At 45.6% G+C, this 27,664-nt stretch overlaps 2 protein-coding genes and 1 non-coding gene across 3 annotated transcripts; 1 reads left to right on the top strand and 2 right to left on the bottom strand.

Moving 5' to 3' along the window:
- Positions 1–398: 398 nt before the first annotated feature.
- On the bottom strand, positions 399–21,098 carry RETREG3 (reticulophagy regulator family member 3). The gene is made up of 9 exons (XM_014833523.3): positions 20,639–21,098; positions 9,950–10,056; positions 7,944–7,974; positions 6,890–7,016; positions 6,158–6,242; positions 5,200–5,337; positions 4,034–4,116; positions 3,282–3,414; positions 399–2,593 (listed from the first exon to the last, which is right to left on the bottom strand). The coding sequence occupies exons 1-9, from the start codon at positions 20,875–20,877 to the stop codon at positions 2,136–2,138; spliced, it is 1,401 nt and encodes a 466-aa protein (XP_014689009.1). The 5' UTR covers positions 20,878–21,098; the 3' UTR covers positions 399–2,135.
- On the bottom strand, positions 11,477–11,667 carry LOC123276532 (U2 spliceosomal RNA). The gene has a single exon (XR_006513037.1). It is a non-coding gene; the product is annotated as a U2 spliceosomal RNA (small nuclear RNA).
- Positions 21,059–25,908, top strand: TUBG1 (tubulin gamma 1). The gene is made up of 11 exons (XM_014833524.3): positions 21,059–21,300; positions 21,599–21,711; positions 21,895–22,062; positions 22,923–22,991; positions 23,265–23,344; positions 23,782–23,908; positions 24,143–24,229; positions 24,343–24,492; positions 24,924–25,076; positions 25,160–25,321; positions 25,508–25,908. The coding sequence occupies exons 1-11, from the start codon at positions 21,252–21,254 to the stop codon at positions 25,703–25,705; spliced, it is 1,356 nt and encodes a 451-aa protein (XP_014689010.1). The 5' UTR covers positions 21,059–21,251; the 3' UTR covers positions 25,706–25,908.
- The last annotated feature ends 1,756 nt before the right edge of the window (positions 25,909–27,664 follow it).

The following is a 27,664-nucleotide window of genomic DNA, read 5'->3' on the forward strand; positions in this document are numbered from 1 at the left end:
CCATGCTGTGGCTGCATCCCACATAGCAGACCTGGAAGAACTTACAACTAGGATATACAACTATGTGCTGGGGCTTTGGGGAGAAAAAAGAAGAAAGGAGGAAGATTGGCAACAGATGTTAGCTCAAGGTCAATCTTCCTCACACACACACACAAAGAATTAGAAATGATGGAACTGCAAACTAGATGCTAGCCAAAAGTGCCACTTATGCTTATGCCTGGGCTCTCCTGGGGAAGGGAAGTGGCCTCACACCCTAAGGAAAAATAGGGATGGGCAAGTGGTCCCTCACACCTGGACTTCCTCTTCTGAGACTGTCACCTCCTCAAATTAATTTACATCTCAGATTAACAAGGAAGACCTATCAAGAGTAGGACACCATTCAACATCAGTCTCTTAAAGATTGTTCTCATACAAGATTTATTTCCCCAGTACGCCTCCCACTCGTATCCCCACCCCAGTTCACAGTGGAGGACTAAGGAGATGCAGAGCAGGATCCCCCAGGTACAAGAAACACCTTCCAAAGATTTTGCTCTCCTTCCTTCCCCCCCTCTTGCCAACTCCCAAGGCCTGAAGCTACACACACTCTTGCAAACACACAAAATCCCACTCACTTCCCACACCCTCCCTTTTTTTCCCACATCAGAGCTCACCTGTAAGACATCTGGGCTCTGAGGTGAGAGGTGTCCAAAGTCTGTTTGAGAATCCTAAAGTGGGGGATGCCATTACCCCTAACCTTCACACAAAGGTAAGTGACTATGAAACAGGCACCTAGCTCCTCTCCCTTCTCACTGGTAACTGTTTTCACTCCCTGACCTCTACCTTGTCCATCAGCCAAGAGCAAACATGTTAGCACATCCCACCTGCAGCACACGGAAACGGGCTCTGTCCAACATCCCTCACCCAGGCATGGGGATGTTGGGGGAGTGGTCCCTGAGGATCAGCAAAGGGTTAATGCAGAGGGAAAGAGGATAGAAGAGTGTAGTTTGAGCTCTGATTGGGGAGGTAGAGAGGGGCTGTAGGCTGGCATAGGTTTAGCGCTAATTACTATTTTCAGTTTTTGTCTCACATGATTTTACTAGGGGCAGTAGAACAGATACCCCTTAGAGGGGTCTCTGCAGATTACAGACACTTTCTCGCTAACTGGGCCCTGCCAAGTTGGGAAGCAGTTGAAAATAAAAGTGTTAAAGGAGCTGAACAGGAAGTGAGAATAGCTGGTGCAAGAAGAGCTGGTGGCTCCTGGGATGAATGCCACTGAGCCATTTGTAAAGTGCTACTTTGACATCCCCCATGGAATTATTGCTTCTCCAAGGGAGGAGCAGGGGAAGGAACAGGAATATGGAAACGGGTATGGTATGGTATTGCTTTGCTCATTGCTCAGGCTGATGGTCAAATGGAGCCAGGGGTTAACAGCACCAAAGATTACCAGGCAGCTCCAGAAGATTCAGTGAGACCATGAGATATAGAGACACTCACCCTCCCAGCCAGCTGTCCCCATGGCCCAAGGTAATGTAGATGAGGCCCACCCCCACATCGTGTTCACATTTCTTAAATTTCACAAGCAATATTTTGGAGCACTGGGGGTTAGGCCTGAAGAAATGAGGATGGGCTGGGGCAGAGGGAGCAAGCCTGCTCTGCAGAACCAAAGGACAAGCTTGCTTAGAAAAAGACAAATCAAATCATGGCTTAGCAAAAGAGGAGGAGGAGAGTGTAACTCTTCCAGCTGCTGCCTGACTTGGAGCTCTAGGGAGGTGAGGAAAGGAGGCAGAACAGAAAGGGCTCTTCTATCACTGAGGGCCCTCAAGCACCCATACCTAGAAGCAAACAGCAGCACCCCCTCAAAGGGGAACCAATAGCCCTGACTACTTTGTTCCCCAAAAGTACCATCCTGATGGAGAAAGCCTCCCTTGGGGGAGCACACTCTCACTTCAGTGACTGAGCTCAGAAATGGGTAGCCAGCTCGTAGCAGGGGAGTGAGTATCCTCTCTCAATAGGCCTCTGAGCATCAGCCAGGCCACCCAGCATACAAATATAACTCAGGGGATGGGACCTGGGTTCCTCCTTTACCCCTTCACCTTAAGTGGGATGGGCGGAAAAAAAATGCTAAACCACAGTGTCCCCCAAAAGGAGTCTTTGCCTCAGTGGCTCCTGGAACTGGCAGGGTCCAGCTGATTCAGCTCTGACTGGTCCAGGAGTTCAAAGTCATCCCCCTCAGCATCAGTGTCCAGGTCTGAACTGGGGGCCTGGAGTAAGCCTCTTGTTGCTCTCCGGGGAGGTGGGCCAGAAGGGCCTGGCTGGGAGGCCCCTGCCAGGGCCAGCTGGATCATGCCCTGGGAGACCAGGTTGGCAAGGTTGCTGGTGAGGTTGGATCCTGCAGGCAGGGCACCAAGCAGGAGCTCTGGCAGTGCAGCCTCCTCCCGGCTGGCAAGCGGTACCTGGGGCTCCTCAGCCCCTGGTGGGGAACGGTACATCAAGCTGGGCATCCCAATGCTGGTATCGTCCTCATCATCCAGGCCAGCAGGATCCACATTAATGGAAGGGAAGTCTGGAAGGTCTCTGGCAAAGGATTCCTCTGGATCACTGTGACCATCTAGGTCTGGGAGAATAGAGGGGTGTCTGAGACATGGCAACTGCCTGGCCCTCCTGTGCCCCAGCCCCATAAAGTCAGCCCCATGTAACCAGTTTTTCACCCTGGATTTATGAGGGTGAAGCAAAACCCGTGGGCCTGCCAGCTTTCCCCCTCCACTTAGAGATTGCTGCGATCTCTACTGGCCAGAGAACTCCCTGTCTTTTCCTCCACCATGCCCCCAGTGAGCCTAGAACTGAGGTTACTAAGGCACAGGTAAAATCCTTTCCTTGAGGATTTCAAGGAGAGCAGAGTGCCATCCTGGCTGTAGCCATTTCCCTAAGGCTGCTCTGCCACCTGATCCACGGCTCAAAAAACAGGAGAGGAGGGGAGCTGGCGCGGTGGTGCAGCGGTTAAGTTTGCACATTCTGCTTCTCGGCAGTCCGGGGTTCGCCAGTTCGGATCCCAGGTGCGGACATGGCACTGCTTGGCACGCCATGCTGTGGTAGGCGTCCCACATATAAAGTAGAGGAAGATGGGTACGGATGTTAACTCAGGGCCAGCCTTCCTCAGCAAAAAGAGGACTGGCAGTAGTTAGCTCAGGGCTAATCTTCCTCAAAAAAAAGAGAAAAAACAGGAGAGGGGCAGAATCCCCTCTGCCCGGGGAAGCTGAGAGGCAACAGTCAGAGCCATAACTCAAGTCCAAGGTTCCCCTCACCTTCAGAGCCTTCTGTTAGAGGTGTTTGGCCCCGTGAAAGATTGAATGTGCCATTGTCTGTACAGGAGACCTCAGCATCCGAGTGCTCAGAGTCTGTGATGGCCAATTCCCTGGCAACAGTAGAATCATCCAGCTTAGGAAAAGAAAAGACCAACAAGTCTGAAGAGATGATGCCATTAGGAATAGGTGCTATTCCCCATTTACAGCTTTACTAATTAGCAGGCCCTAAAGGCTACCCTAAGGCCATCAGCGGAATCAGACATGGATGAGGACTTTGTCAAAATCTTGACCCCTTTTAGGCTGCTCCCCTAAGGAAAACACTCTTATTCATCCATCTTGAGCACAGGAAGGAAGAAGTCTTCGGAGTTGACCAGCCACTTACTCTTAAACAAATAATTAATGGAGAGTATACTTTCACAGGTGGCCAGGACACACACATGGCCCGACCTAAGGTGGGCTGGGCTGTTTACAAGATGATCACACCAGTTCCAGAAGTTCTGCCATGATGGTAGGGGTTAAAAGGAGACATGCAAGAAAGTGTGCTGATCACCAGGCTCAAATTGAAATCTAGGTACAAAGTCCCAATATGACACTGGCTTCTCTCCTTGCTGCTCTGGTTGGGTAAGAGGGTGAGGCTTTAGAGAGCCCACAGTGAACTTGAAAACCTGGTTACTGCTTAAATGTGAGGTGCCAGATGGTTAAAAGGGAGCTAAAGAAAACTGGCCAGTGGTGCAGTTCCACAACCAAGATACCTGAGGACAGAAGGCAGCAAGCTCCTCTTCGCTGTCGCTGTGGTTGTCCATTGCACGTTCTGGGTGTAGGGCTCTGCGGCGCACTATGTGGAAAGAGCAGAAGGCCTTGATGCCTTCCCTTAAGGGAACTCCCCACCCGCTTTGGACTTCAAAGGCATAAGATCATAACATAAGAGACCGAACCCCTCTGACTATGGCCCTAAGCCTACATAACAATGCCTGAGGGCAGGGTTGCTGAGCCTAAGTGGCAAGGTAAGCTGGTAACACAGGAGAGAAAAATTTCTTCCAACATCCCTCCCTCCACCAGCCCCCCATCATTTTTTTCTGGTCATATGATCAACTACCAGGCTTGTCAACAACTCCCAGGATCAGCTAGGGGCAGACCGGATGTCAATGTAGAAAGTGGACACTATCATAGAGAGGGCAAAGGGAGATGGCCCCACCTTGGTTAAATCAGACTCTTAAGGACTGATACTATTCAACCAGCTGCCCCAGGGGAGGCTGGGCCTTAGTGACCAATGCAGGACTCTTTGCAGGCCATGGCTTAAGCAAACACCCAACCCAATCAGACCACAGAAGAGAGGAAAAAGTTCCCACGAGTGTTATTCGTGTGTTGGAGGATCTTGGGCTAGTAAGCGTCTGGCTTCTGAGGCAGCGGTTTTGAATTCCCTTTGGAAGGCAGCTTTCAGTAGAGAAAGACGTCTGGCTTAACAGTCTAAAAGACCTGCTCTGTCACTTACTGGCTGTGAGCTTCAATTTCCTCAACTGGAAAAGGAAGACAATAGCCCCCTCTTCTCAAGGTTGTTGTAAGGGTTAAATAAGATGATGTATGCAAGCAGCCAGCACAGTGCTTGGACACATGGACAGTGCTTCATAAAAAGCAGCAAACACTAGGGATGTATCTTCACTGTCTTTTGTTCAACTTGGGAGAACTTTTCTCAGATTTGTTTAAAATGGGAGTGTCTAGAATTCCAAATGGGAAACTCTGGTAAGCCTGCATAGATTTCCTTGGAATAGAATATCACTTTTACCTACTACCTCCTACACACCAACCAGCCCCCTACTTCTCCCACTTTCAAGGACCTACCCATTTTGTCAGACCTACAGGCTTCTCATTCTCTTCCCCAAATTGCCCAAGTGGAAGGAAGCCTCCCCTTGACACTTACATTGTCTCTCTCTCTGCTTGGACATCATGTAGCCACGGACACTGAAATCCAGCCGCTGCAGAGCTGGCTTCAGTCGTACATACGCTCGATCCCACAGTCGGTGGTACACAGCCAGGGGCCACATCATGACAGTGACAACTGAGGAATGGGAATAGTGGCAAATTGGAAAAGGGGCTGCAGGAAACAATCCTAACTGTCCCTCTATTATGTCCTTAGGGCCTGGACACTTAGTGAGGAACAGTTCTGTTTCATTCTGCTGGTCATCTTCACTAATCTCCCCTACTACCTGAGGGGGTTTTGGAGGGCAGAGACTTCTACAGCCACCTACAGGGATGTGCACAGCAGAGTGTGCTGCTGATATACTGAGGGAAGAAGCAGCAGTGTAGTACCTTGCATATGGGTGTCACTGAGCCATATACAAGGCCAAACGGTAACAATGCCTCAGAAACCACACAACAAATCATGTGAGTTTCTGATACATAATGGCCACAGCCATAACTACTCAGTACTTCCAGCCCCAAGCAAGCAGAGTTTATGCCAAGAGGACCTAACTAACTTTACAAAACTAGGCTCCAGGGTGAAAGAAAGTGATCCAGGGTACACAGAACCCAGTAGAGGATCCTCTAAGAGTTGTGTTCTTGTTATACAACACACTAACTCTAAGTTCCCTCCGTAAATAGGGACAGACAGCCCTTTATGGTGGGAATACAATATATGTTAGTGGACCCTCATCAGTTTCTAAAGCTGACACTATAAGAAAAGGACTGTATAAGTGGAGAGCCTGCTACACGTAAGAAGAAAGATATTTTCAAGATACTAAACAAGTCATGAAAATATAAAAAGGTCATTTCCTAGAGAATTGAAATATAAAAGTCCTCTCCCTAGACCCAGAGTTAGCTGTGGCTGGAAAAGCTACAAGTAGGGTAAACTCATCGAAGAACTTATATACCATACTTACGCATTAAGTAGGACAGCAGGAGCCCAGGGATGTAGCGGCCCAAGACGGCCAAAAAGGTCAATATCCCACAGCTTAGCAAGCAGAACTGGGGGAGTCAGGAAATAGTATTAAGTTTCTGCTACATGGCAGGGGACTAGGGTAGGGACAGAGGGTAAGATGGAGATGTGATTGAAATGATTCTTTATGACCTATGAGTAAAGCATGGACATGTCAGAATGACAAATGTACCTAGCCACTGTCACATCCAGTGGTGACTCTGGTAGGAAAAGGTGGATGTCCACTTCTATTCAAACTCCTTTTACATGGCCAAGCCCAGAGGGCTGCACCTTTCATGCTGGGAAATTGGTTTGAATAGGACTTAGCCAAAAATTCTCTCTGAAAGCAAGTGGTGGTGGTGGTTTTTTTTAGTCAAAGTAAAAAAATAATAAAAAACCCCAACAACCTATCACATATTTAATATGACGCAGAATGCACACAAGCAAGCTTTCTTTCCCATGCTGGGGCAGGAAGATGGCCTAATCTAAGTGGCAAGCACTCAAAGGAGGGGTCCTCAAGCGCTTGCCTTAGTCCTAGTGGCTGGTCAGAAGCCCCTTCCTACAACTTCCCTTTGTCTCTACAAACATCATGGTCTTTCCTTTCCTGAATGAGGATATGTAATAAAAGGGCTGTTTCAGTTTAGCATAAACTTAACTGAGAAGCCAGAAATGAAAGTGAGAAAGGGAAGATTCTTACCTTGCCCGGGTTTTGCTTTTTGAAAAGCAAAAGATTCCTTATGAAAATGGTCCCACTAACCCAGACTTCAGCTATGTGGTGGCAGAGCTCGGGCACGCTGAGCAACTGAGGGTGCACAAAGCCCCAGCTAAGGGAGAGAGAAGTGGGAGCTGTGAAAGGAGGGTGTTGAGGGTCCCCCCCATCTTGCTACGCAGGCAGTCAATCGTTCTGGGTTCCAACAGGGTCTGGGGAGTGGCTTGGCCTAGGTGCTCTGGAGGTGAAGCATGACTTTCTTCTTGGCTCACCAGGTTGAAACTTGAATTTAGCGACTAGGAGGGCAAACTTGTTCTGACAACTCCACCCTATATGCAAGCAGCCCCATCCACGTGTGTAAACCTGCCACCAGCTCTAAGGCCCTTTGTGCTTAGAAACATCTTCCGTGCACTCAGACCATTGCAATGCACTGTGATTGCAATCCACGGATGAAAGTAGTCTGACACCACTGCTGCTGAGAGGGAGGCAACAGTGGATGTGCCCCTCAGAGAAAAAATAAATAAAACAAAACCAAAATAAACCACAGCAGAGAAAATTCCTTGGATCAAACATATGGGATGAATGAACCGAGAAATGAAAGCAGGAGCTGTGACACACAAGAAGAATCTTTGGCTTGCTGCTGCCAGGAACCAATGTGTTTTCTGACCAGGAACTTTAAATAGCCAGAGGTCACAGAAAACACTAAATGACCTGGTATAAAAGCCAGGAGACAAAGGAAGTAACTTGCCTCTAAGTTTTCACACTAGGGCTGAATAAGGCAGCTAATTCCCTGGCATGTCAGGTTATGGGGCACTGTAATGCTTCTTTTTCATAAACTTCTCTTGTAAATATCAGAGGACACTAGCCATCTCAACACACTGCTGCCTGAACTTTAGGATTTGTTAAAATGATTATTTGGAACTGACTAGGTTCTCGGCTTATGCTTTGTGTCCAGAACATGGGGTTAACAACATGTAACCAGAATATTACAACAAGAGAATCAATCAGAGCAACAAAAAGGGATTTAATTAGTGTTCCATACCTCTCATTGTCTAATGCGTCGGCTCTTGGCACTACAATATTAAAACAAACACCAGCATTAGTTGGTAGGGAAAACTAAACATGAAAATGTTAGGCTGTTGGTCTGACAGCTCAAGTTTTAATAGGCTTGGGGAAAAGAAAACATAATAGCCAATAAAAAGGAGACGCCATGTTATATTGCCAGAGTTAGGGAACTGCAGACAAGGGAATGATGGCTGTTGCCTGCTCATTTTTCCAGCAGAGGTTGGGGGAAGGATCCAAATGGAGCATTAGGGTCCCTTCTAATTACTACAACTGAGAGCCAAGGTGCACACAAAAAATGGTCCATCCCACCCCTGAAGTGTGTCTGAGTTGCACCTACACATCAATATGTACCAGGTTACCAAGGCATGTCATAACTACACAACCCTAGAAATCTGCCTATTCTCTTTAAAAAGAGACCCATTAACTACAAGTAATGATGAAAGTCTTTTGATATTCACTAGCCATAAGACAGGTGTATGAACTACATGATTCCTTCAAGTCTTTGCAAAATAGGATGGGAATGTATTTAAAATCTGTATACTCTGATTTGAATATCCTGCCAACACTTCAAAATTAACATGTCCAAAACGTACATCAATTTTCCTTGCTCTCACTCCCCACCCAAACCGACGCCTGTGCCTGACATTGCCTGTATCTCCTAACTGTAATGCCATCTCTTACTCTCCTAGCTTTGAAATCCCAGAGTTGGCCTTTATCCCTTACTCTTCTAACCCCCTACATATCAGTCTTGAAGTGTCTTCCTTCTCCACAGCCCTCTAGGCCATCCATCATTTGTTTCCACCAACACCTCTCTAACTACTTCTCACACAGATACTGCCCTGGGCTCCTGTCAGGTCTCCCCCTTTCCTCTTTTTCTCCTTCCTTGTCATCTGTAAAATGCTATCAAATTAATCTTTTTTAAAGATTTTTTTTTCCTTTTTCTCCCCAAAGCCCCCCGGTACATAGTTGTATATTCTTCGTTGTGGGTCCTTCTAGTTGTGGCATGTGGGATGCTGCCTCAGCGTGGTTTGATGAGCAGTGCCATGTCCGCGCCCAGGATTTGAACCAACGAAACACTGGGCCACCTGCAGTGGAGCGTGCAAACTTAACCACTCAGCCATGGGGCCAGCCCCTATCAAATTAATCTTTAATATCATCTCAGCGTGTAGCTCTAATAAATAATCTTCAATGACCACCCATCACCTACAGTTTAAAGTCTAAATTTCTAAGCCTAACTTTAAAGCCTTATAAAATCTAATCCCAACATACTTTAAATCTTATTTCCTACCACTCCTTTTAATGACCTCTTCATTCCCAAGAAAATGATCAATTCCTTGCTCTCAGAAGATGCTCTGCAGTTTCTGGTTCCTCAGACTAATCAAGATACTGGCCCCTCTAGAAACACACTTTTCTCTCCACCTGTCCAAATCTTTTGCTTTGTTCAAGGCTTGAGCTTGGGCTGAAATACATGACAAACATACTGATCACATACTGCACCGTGACATCTCCAGTACTGTTCCATAACTGACATTTAACTTTTCTTATGCTTAAGTATGTATAATCTTTGAGAAGAGGAACCGTATCTTAGAGTACTTTATCTGAGTCATAATGCCTAGCTTAGTGCTTTGCAGATAAACAATTTAAAAGAAATTCCTAAGAGGCAAATTGATACCGCCTCTGAAAAGATGTAGCATCCAATGAGAATTATTTTTAAAAACCTAAGGACTACTTATTCCTCAGGCCAGTTACGAGGGTAAGAACATCTCAGGGGGTGGATACAGATTTCCTGAGCTTAGTAACAATGGGAAGGGCGGAACTACAGATGGAGTGCTAACTCTTCAAGTGTCTCCTAAAGCAAATAATTCAGACATCAAAAGACAGTCCCAGTTCCACATACTTCCTCATAAACTCCCAAAACTAAAGGTAAAAATTCTAGGAAAGACCATTTCCTGTTCAGATTGTTCTGAATACTACCAAACTCACCTTTTATTTCAGGCCAGATTTTGTTCTTCCATTGATCTATACACACAACGATCATTGAGCTGAACGCAAGTAAAAACACAAGACGAAGGGATGTCAGTGCAAAGAACCTATAGAGAAGGAAAACAGAAGAAAGATCATTATCCAGTTAAGCTAATTTCAGCAAAGACCATATGCATACTACAGGTTCTGTAGTATACAGACTTAAGTCCTAATTACATACCTTGGGAAAGTCACTTAAACTTTCTGAACTTCAGTTATTTTACCTATGGGGCAGAGAGAAGAATCTGCTTCTGTAAAGGCAGAGGACTAAACCAAATAAACTCTTAAAGCCTCTTTGAACTTTCAACTCTGTGATTCCATTAATTTCAGGGAGAAATTCAAGTTTGATAAGTTGTTATGATGAAAGCAAATATTTTTCTACCAAGTTAGACCCTAGTGTAGGGCTACAAACTGATAGAGATGAACTAAGGAGCATTTAATTCAATCGTTGGACAGATGAAGGAACTGTGGCCTAAAAAAGTAAAATGACTTGGTCAAGGTCACATAGAAAGTTAGCACTGAAGCTACGTCTAGAAGCCAGTACTTCAGAATTAACACCAATGCTTCTTAAACTCTTCCAAAAAATTCAAGAGGGAACCCTTCTTGATTCACTTTATGACACCGGCATTATTCTAACACTGAAGCCAGGTAAAGACACAAAGAAAACTACAGACCAATATCCCTTATGAATATAGATGCAAAAATCCTCAATAAAATACGAGCAAACTGAATTCAGCAACAGATTAAAAGGATTATACACCATGACCATTCTTCGGATTTATTCCAGGAACGCAAGGGTGGTTCAACATACAAAAATCAATAAATGTAATGTATCATATTAATAAAATGAAGGAAAAGCTAGTTACTGGAAAGAGTCAACCATAGATAGATATTTACACACAATCTGGAAAATCTGAACAGAAAGCATATCTGAAGATATGGAACTATTGTTAATTTTTTTAGGTGTGATAATGTTATAGAAGTTATGTTTTTAAAGAGTCTCTATCTTTTAGAAATACATACTAAAATATATAGGAATAAAATGATACGAAGTCTAAGATTTGTGTCAAAATAATACAGTTTGACAAGGGAAAGAGTATGAAAGATGATGAAATAAGACTGACCATGAGCTGATAATTGCTGAAGCTGGGTGATGAGTACATGGGATTCTTCATTTATACTATTCTACCTCTGTACATATTTAAATTCTTTCACAATAAAATGTTATAAAACAAAAAACTAGTTCTTCTAAGTGTTCATATTACACCACCCTAAAGCCCCTAAGGCAGTGCCTTGCAGAGTGTCTGTAGTCCAGAGCTGGCCCACAAGCTCATTTTACCAGTCTGTGGAGAAGTAAGTATAGAAATTGAAAGTAAGCATTTAGAAATTCTTACAGCAATCTGACCAAGTAATTTTTAATATAAGGATACATTTAGGCTTGCATATTCTACATCTTTAAATTTATTTTTATTTTTTTAAATGCCCCCAAGGGGGTGCACCGTTCCTGGAGGTACTGCAATACCAGGTCAATGCGCAGAGTGGACAGAGCAAGCTCCTATTCCATCTCCCTGCTCCAAAAATCCAGTTAATATATTGTCCTCGGATAGAAGACATATCAGATATTAAACGGGTAAGAACAGATACCACATTTGATCTTAGCCAAAAGGCCGAGAAGCAATACTATGCCTTTTAAAACTTATTTTTTCTAGTAATGCATTTATATTGTATTTTATAAAAGTATTGACTTGCAACAGATTGGGGAAAACAACACTAGTCCTCACCACAGATGGTTTGAGAAACACTGTTCTAAGATCTAGAGGGAAGCTGAATGCGTTAACCAGAGAGGTGGTTCCACAGGGCAGTAAGGCATGGCTTCTAAAGTTAGATTGGCTTGAGTTTGATTCTCTGAACAGCCACTTTTAGTCACGTGACCTTCAATAAATTAGCTTAACCTCTTCAAGCCTCAGTTTCCTCATCTTTAAGTGATGTTAACAATAACAAATCTTGCAAGATTGTTTGTAGGTATTAGAAACAACGCATAATCACCTATAAAAATATCACACTTGATCTTGCTAAAGAGACAAGAAAATACAAGGCACCTAATACATGCCTAACACATAGTTCTATTCAAGTTTACAATGTGGAAGTGTTACTAGCTATTATCACAGCAACTGATCAAATAAGGGTAGGGATGGGCCGGCCCAGTGGTGTAGTGGTTCAGTTAGTGCACTCTACTTCAGTGGCCTGAGGTTCGTGAGTTTGGATCCCAGGCATGGACCTACACACTGCTCATCAAGCCATGCTGTGGCAGCATCCCACACGGAAGATTGGCACAGAAGTTAGCTCAGGGACAATCTTCCTCACCAAGAAATGGATAAATACATAAATAAATGAAATATATAATTAAAAAAAAAAACAAGGGTAAGGATGATCAAGGGTTGGTTATAAATGATCTCTTCTCAACACGTGACCTAATGATTTGACATAATCACAGAATGATACTAAGAGTATAATCCTTATCATATTAAAAAAAAAAGCTTTATCTCTGTGTATGTACAAATACATATACACACACAGGGACTGGGAGAGGAACTTTAGTTTCTGTCTCTAGACATTTTTGTACTTTGTTTTTAATAAACATGAATCCATATTATAAATTTTAAAAACTATACAAACAATGAGGAATGGAAGTAAACAAGAACGTAGAAATCCAGTCCAATGACACCCTATTTCAATTTTTCCACTCAACCACTTAAAGGATACTGTAATTATATATGAGATTAAAGAGTGAAAGCAGTTTAACAGAATCAGCCTCTAGAGCTGTCCCAGGCCATTAATCTTCTCTCCAAAGTCAGTTCATCACCCCCCAAAACAAGCAAATTTAACAAGGCCAAGGATAAGGACTCCAGAGCTTCTTGCTCCCAAGTGCTGCTGCTTCCATGTCCCAGCAGCAGGATGTGGCACGACTGCTGCTTTCTCCAGAGCACTTGAAAGGGCTCTCTGGGGAGGCAATCCAGACTGTCTGCAATCTCCACTTCCCAGATCATGAATACTCACACAAAGAGAAACCAGGGTAAGGAAAGGATATTAACCTCTCCTAAGAAAGGTCAGCTTTTTAAAGATGATGGCAATAAAAATACTGTTTCTCCAAGACCTGGACTATTTTAGTAGCCTGTTATAGCCCCCAACTATGCTTCAACTCAATTTAATGAACACTTATTGATTGCCTATTATATGCCTAGGCCTTGTAGTAAGCAAACCAGTTACCGAAAAAAGACATGGACCTTACTCTCAAGTGTATTTACATGTCTGCATGTGTTTTCAATATAACACGACAAGGTAATGATAACAAAGAAAAGGACATCTAAGCTGGGATTTGAAAAATAAATAGTGAGAAAACAGGGCAAAAAAAAGCAGGCTGTGAGGAAGGAGAGGACATTCAGATAGGGAGAACAGTCAGCTGCCATGATATATTCAAGGAACTGACAAGTAGCTTGACAGAACTGAACCGTAAAAAACAGAGGGAGGGGATGAGCATGGGGAGAGAGGCAGGAGTCAGACCATGAAGAGCCTTTTATGACAAAGAGTACTTGTTTTATCCCGCAGATGAAGGTGGACCAGTAACGAGTTTTACAAAGAGTGTATTTTCTAGGGGCTGGCCCAGTGGCGCAGCGGTTAAGTTCACACGTTCGGCTTTGGTGGCCCAGGGTTCACTGGTTCGGATCCCAGGTGCGGACATGGCACCGATTGGCAAGTCATGCTGTGGCAGGTGTCCCACATATAAAGCAGAGGAAGATGAGCGTGGATGTTAGTTCAGGGCCAGTTTTCCTCAGCAAAAAGAGGAGGATTGGCAGCAGTAATCTTCTTCTTCAAAAGAATTTTTTTTTTAAAAAGTGTATTTTCTGGGTCATGAAGGCTAAAACAGTGAGTACCTTCTTGAACAAGATTAATCCTGGTCCATAAATCAATTTTAAGACCAGATTTAACCTTTTCTTGAACAGGCCAATGCAGGAAGTTGAAGAAGTTCCTGCAGAGGAAGAAGAGTTTTTCTGTGTGGTATAAAATAATATTTCTTGAGGGGCTGGGCTGGTGGCATAGCAAAGTTCATGTGCTCCTCTTTGGCAGCCTGGGGTTTGCAGGTCCAGATTCTGGGTGCAGACCTACATACTGATCATCAAGCCATGCTGTGGTGGTGTCTCACATACAAAAAACAGAGGAAGACTGGCACTGATGTTAGCTCAGGGACAATCTTCCTCAAGCAAAAAGAGGAAGATTGGCAATAGATGTTAGCTCAGGGCCAATCTTCCACACCAAAAAATATATATATTTCTTGGGGAAATAGCTTCTTTCATATAGACAAAAACTTAACTAATGAAAAGATTACTTCAAACCACTAGAGTTGACCCCTCCAAGGTAACTAGACAATTAATATCAGTGTTCTCTTAGGGGTCTATCAAATATATAAGAATATGGATAAGTGTGTGCTCCTTTCGTTCCAGGCCTTAATACTAAATTCCTGAACAAAAAGAGAATATCAATCTCAGATCGAAGTGTTTGGGATATACTGGGGTCACACTATGCTTGTCATTTTATGGAGGTCACCTGGAAACCCACCTGTAAAAAAACTCTGCAACTATGTGCAAGAACAAGACATAATTGAAGATAAAGTATTTTTGAGATTGGGATAGGTAAGGGGTGGGAGGAAAATAAGGCAGGATTTCTCTGGATTAATTTAGTCCTGCAATGTCTATTCATGCAGGCCCAAAAAATCACATGAAGCTGTAACAGTGTACAAGTTTGATGAGACAACATGCAAAACATTTTTCAGCAACTATAGTCAGCATGAGAACTTCCCAACTTAGCAAAAACAACAGAAAATGCAGTCAACTCTGGATATTCCCATGTGAATTATTCAATTTGGGGACTGCCCATAGCCTATTACTTCTTCTACCCATTGTGGGCTCATGATCAATTTTTTCTCAATTATCTTTTTTTTTTTTTTTCCTAAAGGTAAGCATGTTTATTTGGAGAAAGTTTAGAAAACATATGTAATAATTAAAAAAGAAAAGAAAAATGAAATTAGTACACCATCTATGAAACAGTCTTGCCAAAAAAAAATAAATTTTTTGAACCAGAATCTGATCAAGCCTCTAGATCCAACTACCAATTTACAGGAAATACAGTGCACCAGGGAATGTATTAAGCCATGGGGATGGAATCAGCAAAATCCAGTGTGTAGGACATTTTACAGGACAAACTGGTTTCTTCAACAAATAAACTGCAAAGAGAAAAAAAGATTAAAAGGGAACCAAAAGAGTAAAAGAGAAGTAAAAAAAGCAATCAGTCACAACATGTGAACTTCATTTGGATCCTAACCCAAACAATGTTTTAAAAACACAAAATGACATTTATGAGAAAACTGGAAATTTGAACATTAACTGGAATCATTAGTTTTTTACATGTGATAATGATAGTGTATTTTCTTAAGTCTTTATTTTTCAGAGACACACACTGATAAACTTACAGATTAAATGATATGACATCTGGGATTGCCTCAACACGATAAAGGATGAGATGGAAAAGAATTGGGGTATAGAAGACACAAAACTGGCCATGAATTGACAATCTTTAAAGCTGAGTATATGGTAGTACATAATATTATTTTGTCTATTTATCTGTTTTAAATTTTCCATAATAAAAAGTTTAAAAAATGACCCATTATTCATATACATACCCCAAAGTGTATACAGAAGTTATTCTCTTCATTAAAAAAATATCCACATACAAAAACTCCATGGAAGTATATGGCATACCTGGCTTAAAAACCTCCTTCTTCATTTAAGAATACATAAATGCCTTCCTGTATCACCAGAAAAGCATCAAAAACGAAAAATGATTCCATCATACATATATACAGTTAGTCTTTTACATCTTTCCCTAACTGAACTAAGACGTTTCCAACTTTTGATGTAATAAAGCTGAACCATGTATCACTGAGCATAAATTTTTGTCCTTACTTATGATTAATTATTTTAGGTGGAATTATTGAGTCAAAGGGCATTAACTTTTTCTTTTGTAACAGCATTATGGAGATACAGTTTGCATACCATAAAAGTCACCCTTTTAAATTATCTAATTCAATGGCTTTTAGTATATTCAGAGTTGTGCAACTAACACCATTATTTAATTTAGAAATTTTTCATTATCCCAAAGGGAAACCCATACCCATTAGCAATCACTCCCCATTTTCCCCTGCACCTGAAAAGGTATTAACTTTTTAAGCATCTTAATACATGTTACGAAATTACTTTCCAGAAAGGCTGCTGAATTTATATTCCTATCAACCATATGCCAGTTTTTCCTTATTTTCCCTAGAATTAAAATACTACCATTTAAAAAAACCTAATAAGCAGAAATCAGTAACTCATTACCATTTATATTAGAATTTTTTATTACTGATGAGTGAAATTTTATATATCCACTGATTTATTATTTTTTGGTTTCATCCTTTTGTAAACTGTCCATCCCCTTTATTAGTGGCTAAAATCCAATTAATTATCAGTCTAAATAAAATATCCCTTGGAAAAACACTCTGGTGTCCAGAAAAATCATGAGAAATTCGAAAACTAAACAATTTTTTGGAGGCTGACTATACCATGAATCCTCATTAACAGCATGGGTAAATTAGAATGTGCTATGAAGTTTACATTGTCATAAACAAAACAAAGATCACATGTCTATTTTCACAGCAGATACTGTTTCCGGGTTCCTTCGTTATTGCAGAGTAAGCTTGTCTCAGTGGTACTTCAGAACAAAGCACCCCATCCTACAGGGACAGAAAGCCCATTATTGTATCGAACTTGTGACTGTCTGGTTAATGAGCCAGTCACTGGTAAATTAGAATGAAAAAAAACCCAACCTTATAGTTGTTGCTTGCACAAAACCAGAAGTGAAACCAGCTAGCTGCTAATGACCTACCTTATGTTAACGGACAGAAAGCATCCAACCTTACAGTTAGGATAGACAAAAACTGTTTGCAAAAGAGAGGCAAAAAAAGTAAGCCAAGGCATCCTTTACCTTGATCCTTTGTCTTGATTCATTGCCAAGAGTCGTCTTGGCTACCAAAAGCAACAAGAACTCTCCAAAGACCATGATCAGAAACACCTGCTCAACAGATTGCATCTGAGATTTGATGTGTAGATTTTTTTCACAGAACACTACATCTCTACCTAAATGGGCCCTCCCCCTTCCTTTTCCTGTTCCTCACTGTTGTTTTTTACTCAAATTCTAACCTTTTAAATCAGAATTGTTGTATACCTTTAATCACTTCTCGGGTCATTTTTTTTATTTGGGGGGATTTTTGCGGCTAAGAGGGAAAACACCTTGTTTTTTTCAATCGTGAAAACAAGAAATTCCATAACATCCCCTAGAATATAGTATGGTTAACTCAGACTAATGACCGTAAAAGCAGATCCCAAAAGAGACCTCAACAGGGAATCAGTTTGTGGATTGCTCTAAATCAATATCCCTACTTTAAAGATCATCTAGAATCACAGAGGGTTAAAAACTGGACAGGAGCTCCACAGTCATCTAGCCCTCCTTGAACCATGTGCTCTTGGAAGCAGGACGGGCCTGGAGTTCACACACATTTCCAGGGCTCCTTTGTCCTTCCCCATCTCCTATGTATGAGTCAAACCAAAAAGTTACTCAAACCGGTTCGTTTCTGATCCTGTCAGGATACACTCTTGCTGACTCAGCTATTCTTCCCCAAATCACTCATTTACAGGTGGTGTTGAAGCTAATGAAAATACACGCTATTGGAAAGAAAGGCCTGACATTTCTGTTATTATCCTACAGATAATAACATATCAATGACTAGAAGCAATAAAAGTTGGAAGATCTCTGATATGATCACCATAATTTCTCTGGAACCTGAAAAAAAGAGCGTGAAAACCTTGAAATACTATAGTAGCAAGGCATCTACATCTATCTTTGTCTTTTATGTTGTTGTCTTTTTAAGATGTAAGAGGGCACATTCACAGGTACAGTTGACTAAGAATATAGGACACTGAAAGTTAAGAGCTACCTACCTGAATTCTGATGATTTTTTGTATTCCTATCCAATCTTCTAATACCTCAAAATACATAAAACACCTCAGTTAATGATTTATCATTATTCAAAACAAATCATGAAAGAAAAATAAAATACTTCAGATTTGATTTCTCTCAGACCTGAGCCAATGATCCTTCCATGTTTCCCAAACGTTTACAATGTCTGAGAACTAAACACTCTTCGACATTCCTAAATGAAACATCAACACCAATATTCAATATGATGCTACTGGAATGTGAAGTCTAACTTTCATTTTGAACCTCAAACTACCTTCCAAGGAAGCCCATTTCCTAAAACAATCCCATGAACTCCAATGTCAAAGTACCCTGGCCTCTGGGGCCCTAACACTATCAGTCACGCTGTACCCTTCACAGGTATGAGTCCTCTCCATAAATGGCACACCCAACTGCTCTTTCAATTTCAAGAGACATACTCTTCATTTTGCTGTCTCTCTCCCCACCTACTTCCAGTATGATGGGAATGTAACAAGAGTAACTGTGTTCTGGATACACAGCAGGCAAGCTACCAGAAAATGCCAGCGATAAAGACCAATCACAACAATGCTCCCAGAGACCCAGAGTAAGAAAAAGAGATCGGAGTGAGACTCTGAACATAGCATTTTAGTAAACTTAAGTAAACACTGTTGGGGGCCAGCAAATAAAACCTAACTGTAACATTTAAAGATGTATCTCACGCAGAGCTGCTCCTTATGTGCAGACCTCAACTCCACATTCCACTTCAAAAATCTCTCTCAAACAAGGAGCATGTGGAAAGTCCCCTCCTCAAAAATAACAACATACGTGCTACTGATCCATTTGCATTAATAAACCTTTGGTTTATCAGGATTCACTTAAATCCTAATAAAAGTTTTGTTTTGTTTTTTTTAAGGAAGATCAGCCCTGAGCTAACTGCTGCCAATCGTCCTCTTTTTGCTGAGGAAGACTGGCCCTGAGCTAACATCCATGCCCATCTTCCTCTCTGATAAACGTTTTTATATACCAGCCAGCCAAACTTTGATACAAACTGGTTTACTGAGAACCCACTTTTTGCTCTAGGACTACAATCCCATTGTAGGAAACGAAGTTTTGACTCGATGGTCCAGGGTTATGAGTTGGGATGGGGAGGTGGGAGGAAAGTAAGAAAAGGTCATTTTGGAAAACATTCCTGAATGAGGTGCTACAGTTAAGGGTCTCTGACAGAGAGCAACAGGAGGGAAGTAGGTAGGTACCTGGGGATCAAGGAAGAAGCACCACCAAAAACAAATGAAGAATGCTGTAGGAAAAATTCAGCATCAGGTTTGCTAAAGACTCTTGAAGAAACAAATGCCAGATACTGCTGTGACACCTTTCACCTGAGTTTCCTTCAAACTGTGAAAGGATTAACTTAATAGGCAAACATTGTGTCTTCCTGTCAATGAACTTGGAATTATTGGTTTTGCTCTAGCTCACTGAAAATCTTCTTTCAGACAAAGAATAATAAATGTTTTGGTTTTAAAACCAAGAATTTTAAGAGCAAAGCTATTTTCAGCAAAAACAATTTTTCTTGGAAACACACACTTTGTTCTGTTTCAGGCTTATCCAGGACAGTCTTATTTCATTCAGCTGTAGAAGCCCCCTGTACTTCAGCTCCCTTGGAATTTGATCAATAATACTTCCCTAGTTATGACTACATCCAAACTATGCTTGGCAGATCTTATCAAGACCCAAGTCCACTCCAGATGATGACAACTGAACGAAGCGGCAGTTCATTTTCACAGAGCATGACACATCCAGATTCTTAAAAGATATTTACAGCCCCACTTTTCCAGCTCAGGAAAACTCACACACTCTATTAGACATCCTCAATTTCCTTGCCTATAAACCGTGGCTGAGGATGCCTCGCTAATTCCTTGCAAGGAGGAGGAGGTGCAATGATAAGTGGCTTTGAAACGGGTGCAATCTCACAAATTTCCCCACTATTCTTCAAAAGCTTATAATCTTCTTCCAAGTTGCAGCTTTGGAGGCGCTTATTGACGCTCACACTTCACAAACTTTCTAGAGTGGAAGAAAGAAATACCTAACACGCTAATTGCGATCGTTAAGCCGGTTTTCTTATCCCACCTCTGGATACCTTTTCAAGACCTAACGCCTCACGCGTCTACCCCAATAATAACTACTAAAATCTAGGGACAGTCCTCAAACCACATTTGAGCAGACAAGAGAAGAGAGGCGATGGCCTTCAAGGGACACAGCTTTCCCTGGCTAACATGAGGCGCCCTCGCGCACTGCTAGCGGCTCAAGATGTAACCGGAGGCTCCCGCCTGGTGTGCGGGGCGAGGGCGCGGGAGCAGTAAAGCGGGGAAGACAACTGAAGGCCCTGGGGGCGAACTGCGGTGCCGAAGCCTGCAGGCGGGAAGGAGTGGAAGAAGGTGAGGCAAATGAGGCAGGTACAGGAAGGAGCCAGTGCAGCGAAGAAAACAGGGGAGGCGAGAGATAGAGCCCTAGAGAAACTTGACGAATCCGCGCCTCGGAGGGTTTCCGAGGGTCCAGTTCTCTCACCAGAACGCCGCGTTCAGCCCCAGGCACCACAGGGCGCTCCTGGCTGGCCGCTCCCACACCAGGGCTGCCTGCACCCGGCTCAGCAGAGGCTCGTAAGGCCCCAGCACCTCCACCAGGACCCGCTGCGCCGCCTCAACCTGCTGGTCCCGCTCCCAGGAGCCTGACATGGCGCGGCGGCCCCTGAAAGGTGGCCCCGAACTTGGGCCTGGGGCCGCGGCCACCACCTCTGCCTCCGCCATCTCCCCCCGGCAGCCACAACATCCGGGGCCGCGGCCCGACAGTCACAATAACACCAACTGCGCAGATGCGCGATTCGGCGGAGGAGGCCGCCTCCCTCCGCAGCGCGCCTGCGCACAGACTATAACTCGAGTCCATCCAGACAGAACGCTGCGTCAAAACACGTCTCGCGCCTGATCTGGAGCCGCGCACGCGCAGCCTGCATGACTGAAGCCAAAGGAATAAGGAAGTGTCGTCGCCAGCACTTAGTTCTCATTGGAGCGGAGAAAGTTCGTGGGCGGAGCGAGTTGTTTGGCGCCTGCGTCGTGCGGCGAGCGAGCTGGTGAGCGGCGGCTTTGCTGGCGGGAGCGGCTGCGACGCCGGTGCGTGAGGAGCGATGCCGAGGGAAATCATCACCCTACAGTTGGGCCAGTGCGGCAATCAGAGTGAGCAAACCTTCGGCCCCTCCCCTAGCCGGGTTCCACAGATTCTATGGGATCTCGCTGTGGGATCCTGGACTCCACCTCCAGGACATGCCTGACCCAGTGTCCAGTTGCCCAACGCCGAGGGGCCCTCCCCTGCCCAGTCGCGAGCATACAGCCCTTTTCTCTGACGCGGGAGACTCCTGAGGCTTGACTTCCTGTCCCTATACTCAGGCACTCAGTCCCCCAGCTCGTAGTTGGAACCTGCCCAGACCCAGATATTCTCTTTCTCCCCCGCCCATCTCTCCCCCACCCCGCCCAGTTGGGTTCGAGTTCTGGAAACAACTGTGCGCCGAGCATGGTATCAGCCCCGAGGGCATCGTGGAGGAGTTTGCCACCGAGGGCACTGACCGCAAGGACGTCTTTTTCTACCAGGTGCCCCCAGCGAATTGGCCAGGGGTCCTAAAGGGAAGGGCAGCGGCCTGGTACTGGGAAACCTGCTGGGCAGAGAAAGCAGGGCAGCTGGCTTGAGGAGGGAGGGCACGCAGGAGCCAGAGTTGGGAGGACGGAGGCCTTGGCCTTAGCTGATTTGGCCCCCTCCTGGACTCCCCTTGACAGGCAGACGATGAGCACTACATCCCCAGGGCGGTGCTGCTGGACCTGGAGCCCCGGGTGATCCACTCCATCCTCAACTCCCCCTATGCCAAGCTCTACAACCCAGAGAACATCTACCTGTCGGAGCATGGAGGAGGGGCTGGCAACAACTGGGCCAGCGGATTCTCCCAGGTCATTTGCTATTCCCCGGCAGGACCCACATCTCCCTTCCTGTGTTGGGACAGGCCCTATGACTTCCCAGAGAGAGATGAAACCATATCAAGGATGTATGAGTGCTAGAGAGAGATGGCTGAAGGGAGTTCTGTTTTCTAAGTCAACTATGTAATATTGTTAAGCGACTACACCAGCTAGTGCTGTGTGCCAGGCCATAGAAGTGCTTTACATATATTAACTTACATAAACCTCCCAACATCCCAGGAGCTGGGTACTGCAAGTCCACAGTCTCTTATCTGCCTTTCCGGAATCCCCAAAACTCTGAAACCAAAAGACAATTTATAACTCATTTAGCAGCAGTACCAAATCTCGGTAGAGACAGGCTATTTTATAATTTCTATCCAGCTTATTGTCATCACTCATACTTTTCACTGCAGAAATATTAATGTATTTGATTAGCACACTTCAGACCCCCAACTGATGTTTTACTTAGTATACATTATAGTTACCATATTACCTTTCTAGATTCTGAGATAGTTGAACTCTGAAACATAACTGGTCCTAAGAATTTGAGCTAAGGGCTGGTAGACCTGTATTATAACCTTCGTTATATAGTTGAGGGAACTGAGGTAGAGAGAGATTAAGTAACGTGCTCAGAATCACTCAGCTAAGAAGAACTAGGGCTAATATATGAACCCAGGCGGTCTGGATGTAGGGTGCTGGCCCGTAACCACGGTGCTGTACTGCTTCTCAATGCAGATAAAAAGCAGGGCCCCTGTGCTCCAAAAAAGGACTTTTAGGTGCTATAAGGAGAATTGAGGGTCAGAATCCTTGTCTCATGGTCCTGTCCCGCTCTGACCCTCCCCATGTCTGTACAGGGAGAGAAGATACATGAGGACATTTTTGACATCATAGACCGGGAGGCAGATGGCAGTGACAGTCTAGAGGTGAGTGTCTCTGGAATGGTAGTGGGAGCTGACATAGGGAAGGCTCAGCAACACCCTTTAGAAGCCTCTGTTGGGTACAAGACCCACCCATGTATGCTTTGCACTGGACATATGTCTTGCTGGAAACAAAGCAGAATCTCCTAGGCTGTATATGTTGGGAGGGAAGTGGAGGAGAGGGCTTGGGAAGATCAGAGTCCAAGAAATTGTGGGATGGTTCCAGTATGAAATCCTCACACTGGATACCTAGGTGCTGCCTGCCCCTTCCTCATGCAGGGCTTCGTGCTGTGTCACTCCATCGCTGGGGGGACAGGCTCTGGCCTGGGGTCCTACCTCTTAGAGCGGCTGAATGACAGGTAAGTCTGTTCTGAGGGGGCGGGAGGACTTGGTTTCCCAAGTGACTGGGAGGCCCTCCAGATATACCTTCCTATTCACTGGAGCAGGAAAGGGTCCTTCTGTTCCCTCCTGTAGTGAGGAAAGTCAAGATACAATGACTGAGAACCTGATCACACTCCCAGGGGTTGGAACTAGAGCCTAGAATCTGGGCTCTAGATGAAGAGACAAAGGTTCAGGGAGTATGACCAGTTTGGAGTTGGAACCCTAGATCCTGAGATGTCTTTCTGCCCTTCCTCCTTTGAGGTTACGGACTTTCAGAAGTCAAGTCTCCCTTCTCCCTGTGGCCCCATACCAATTTCCCCATCCAGAATTACTGCTTCCAGACAGTTGCTGGGAGCCCCATGTTCACCAGGCTGCCATTCTGTTGCCCTGACCCTCTTCTCCCAACCCCCACCAGGTACCCCAAGAAGCTGGTACAGACATACTCAGTGTTTCCCAACCAGGACGAGATGAGCGATGTGGTGGTCCAGCCCTACAACTCACTGCTCACACTCAAGAGGCTGACCCAGAATGCAGACTGTGTGGTGAGTCCTGGATTCTACCATTCCCTACCCCCAACCCCCTGTCTATTTCATCATTTTCACACATTTAAAAAGTCCATTTTGAGTCCTCCTGGGCCCCAGTCCTGTGCGAGTCTCTTCTGGATGGGTCTTTCTGGCTGTGAAGCTCAAGGGAAATTAAGCTTCAGAATCCAGGCTCAGGGAGAGCTCTTGTTCTTTCTATCTCCATAAGTCTGCCACCCTCTTCTGTCCCCCCAGGTGGTGCTGGACAACACAGCCCTGAACCGGATCGCCACAGACCGCCTGCACATCCAGAACCCCTCCTTCTCCCAGATCAACCAGCTGGTGAGCCCCCACTCCCGGACTCCTTTGGAATAGAACCCTTCCTTGCTGGGGTGCCATCTGGGGAAGGGAGGCCCCCCAGGCCAAGGCGCATGACATGGCACCCCTGTCCCCAGGTGTCCACCATCATGTCGGCCAGCACCACCACCCTGCGTTACCCCGGCTACATGAACAACGACCTCATCGGCCTCATTGCCTCGCTCATTCCCACACCGCGGCTCCACTTCCTCATGACCGGCTACACCCCCCTCACCACGGACCAGTCAGTAAGAGCAGCCCTCAGTGTGTCAGGCCAGGCTGGCCCTGGGCCCAGCAGGCCCTCAGCTGGCCTTTCTCTTCTCCCTGTGGCCCCAGGAACCGCCTTTTGCAGCCCCCAGAGGCTCTGCACTCAGGGACTGGCCCAGGCTGTAAGACTTCCTTGCTGACTTGCTCTCCCCTTCCCTCGGCCTTTGGCTCCCTGCAGGGCGTGGGCTGTACGGGGTCTGCTTCTGCTCCTGCACAGGGCCATGAGCTTGCTGAGCTGAGGAGGGCTAAGATTCCTGATCCCACAGCAGAGGCTCAGTATAGACCTGAATCGAAGGACACTCCCCAAAGAGACCATACTACCCTGAGTCTGGTGGGGGACTTGTGTTGTCTGCTTCTCTCTGGACTGTGCCCTGAGTGCTGGCCTTGCCCCTGTGGCCCACTCTCCCCTCAGGTGGCCAGCGTGAGGAAGACCACGGTCCTGGATGTCATGAGGCGGCTGCTGCAGCCCAAGAACGTGATGGTGTCCACAGGCCGAGATCGCCAGACCAACCACTGCTACATCGCCATCCTCAACATCATCCAGGGGGAGGTGGACCCCACCCAGGTAGGGGAGGCCCCTTCATTCCACCCCCGGAACCCACAGGGGCAGAGGGGAGGCTACTGTCATCGTGCCTGTGCCCTCCCCAGGTCCACAAGAGCCTGCAGAGGATCCGGGAACGGAAGTTGGCCAACTTCATCCCCTGGGGCCCAGCCAGCATCCAGGTGGCCCTGTCAAGGAAGTCTCCCTACCTGCCTTCAGCCCATCGAGTCAGTGGGCTCATGATGGCCAACCACACCAGCATCTCCTCGGTGAGTCTCACAGTTTGCACCTATTTTCCCATAATCATTTTCCTGGTTGTGCCTCACTTCTCTACGTTCCTGCTGCTCTGCTTCTGGCTTTTTACTGTGGAGACAGCCCAGCCTTGGTTCCCTGGCTCTCGGGGCCATATTGTTCCTGGAAGTTCTTTGTGACCCCTGCTTTCTGCACACCCCAAGCTCTTTGAGCGGACCTGTCGCCAGTATGACAAGCTGCGAAAGCGGGAGGCCTTCCTGGAGCAGTTCCGCAAGGAGGACATCTTCAAGGAGAACTTTGACGAGCTGGACACATCCAGAGAGATCGTGCAGCAGCTCATCGACGAGTATCATGCAGCCACACGGCCGGACTACATCTCCTGGGGCACCCAGGAGCAGTGAGTCCCCCAAGACAGGGACCCTCATCTGCCTTACTGGTTGGCCCAGGCCCTGCCTGACTGACCACTCCCTCAGAGCACAGATCAGGGACCTCACACATCTCTTTCTCATAAACACACACACACGTACTCTGTTGGCCTGGGGACGTGTTTACTTCTCCTCTTATGAGATTATTTATGTTTAATAAAGCACTGGATATAAATCAAGTCACTCATCTCTTTGAAGGCTTGGAGACCTGGGGAATGGGGATGCCTGTTCTTTCTCCATCACTCTGGCAGGGTCCTCCCCTACTTCCACATCTTCAACCTGAGCAAACAGCCTCCCCAGCTTTTCCTTTTCCTGCCTAGTTTTGGAGAACGTGGGTGCGGTTGAGCCACCTGAGAAATTCCTTACCAGTGTAAAAAGGCCCAAAGATTTGCTCTCTATCTGACATTCTGGGTCCCAGTTCCCACCCACCCCTCCCTGTATCAGGTCACCTTTCTGCCAGTTTCACATCCACATCAGAGTGTCCTGTTAGTCATCACAGCAGCTGGCCTGCGGCTACCACCCCCGCCACCAGACCCTGGGCAATAATAGAGTCAGCCCAAGTGCTTTTAATCTTGCAACTGGGGCAGTGCCAGAGAGCCAGGCCAGGAGAGCCACTGGTCAGGCAGCAGGGGTCTAGGACAGTCAAGTCAGGAGACCAAATCCACAGCCTAGCCAAAAGTGGGCCAGTAGCAAAGGTGCCATAATTCCATTCTCAGGTGGTCTCAGTTACTTAAAGGGCCAGTGCCTTCCACTTCTGGTGGAAGATTGCAAGGAAGTAGTAAATATGTAGGGGCCTAAATCTTCAGGATCAAAAGGGCAAAGCAGGTGATCCCTGACTGTGGTGGATTGTCAGGGCCCCTCTGAGGCCCTTATACCCCACAAAGGTGAGGACTGTAGTAGCAGCAGCTAACACGCCTGCAGACACCATGCTGATACTTCACAGTATTTTGTTTAATCCTCATGACAACCCTATGAGGTAGTAGACATTATTTTTTTTTTTTTAAAGATTTTATTTTTTTCCTTTTTCTCCTCAAAGCCCCCGGTACATAGTTGTATATTCTTCGTTGTGGGTCCTTCTAGTTGTGGCAAGTGGGACGCTGCCTCAGCGTCGTTTGATGAACAGTGCCATGTCCGCGCCCAGGATTCGAACCAACGAAACACTGGGCCGCCTGCAGCGGAGCGCGCAAACTTAACCACTCGGCCACGGGGCCAGCCCCAAGGTAGTAGACATTATTAACTCCATTTTGTAAATAAGGAAACTGAGGCCAGGAGTGGTTAATTTACCAAGTCACTCAGCTAGTAAATGGCAGAGTTGGAGTCAAACTCTGATTTGCCTGACTGGCATCCATGTTCCTAACCATTATACATCCTGCTTTTTGTGATACCTTACACAGCTGGTGTAGAATCGTCCTATCTCTGAGTCTTCTGGAGCCATTGGATGGGCCCATGGATTTGAGAGGATGTGGGACCTTGAACACCAGTGTAGATAGGGCAAGTGCAATCCCAGGGCAGGGAGATGTCAGCCTCACCTGGCTTCAGGTACACCTGCAAAGTGGTCCCATCACCCAGGTCAGGATAGCTGGGGACCTGCCTTCTTACCCTCACCACCCCAGGCTGCCTGGGGCCAAAGTCAGAGGGTCATGCCCAGTGTATGAGACAGATTTGGGCTGGCAGAGCTCAGCATGCAGGTGAAGCCCCAGCCCTAGAAATGTCCGCGGCTCCCCACAGCTGAAGGGTACCCAGGAACTTTGGGCCAATTAGGATTTTTTTCCTTTTTCTCACTGTTGGCCTGGGGACACACTTTTCCTTCCATGAATCTATTTGTCTTAATAAAGCTCTGGATGTGAACAGAGTGAGCAACATACAGGCCAGGCCTTTATGAACAAAGGGGACCCTTGCAAGATTGCTGGGCAGAGAACAGACAGAAGCCAGGCC

This window comes from Equus asinus, chromosome 13 (assembly GCF_041296235.1).
Source record: "Equus asinus isolate D_3611 breed Donkey chromosome 13, EquAss-T2T_v2, whole genome shotgun sequence".
In the NCBI taxonomy this organism is placed as follows: domain Eukaryota; kingdom Metazoa; phylum Chordata; class Mammalia; order Perissodactyla; family Equidae; genus Equus; species Equus asinus.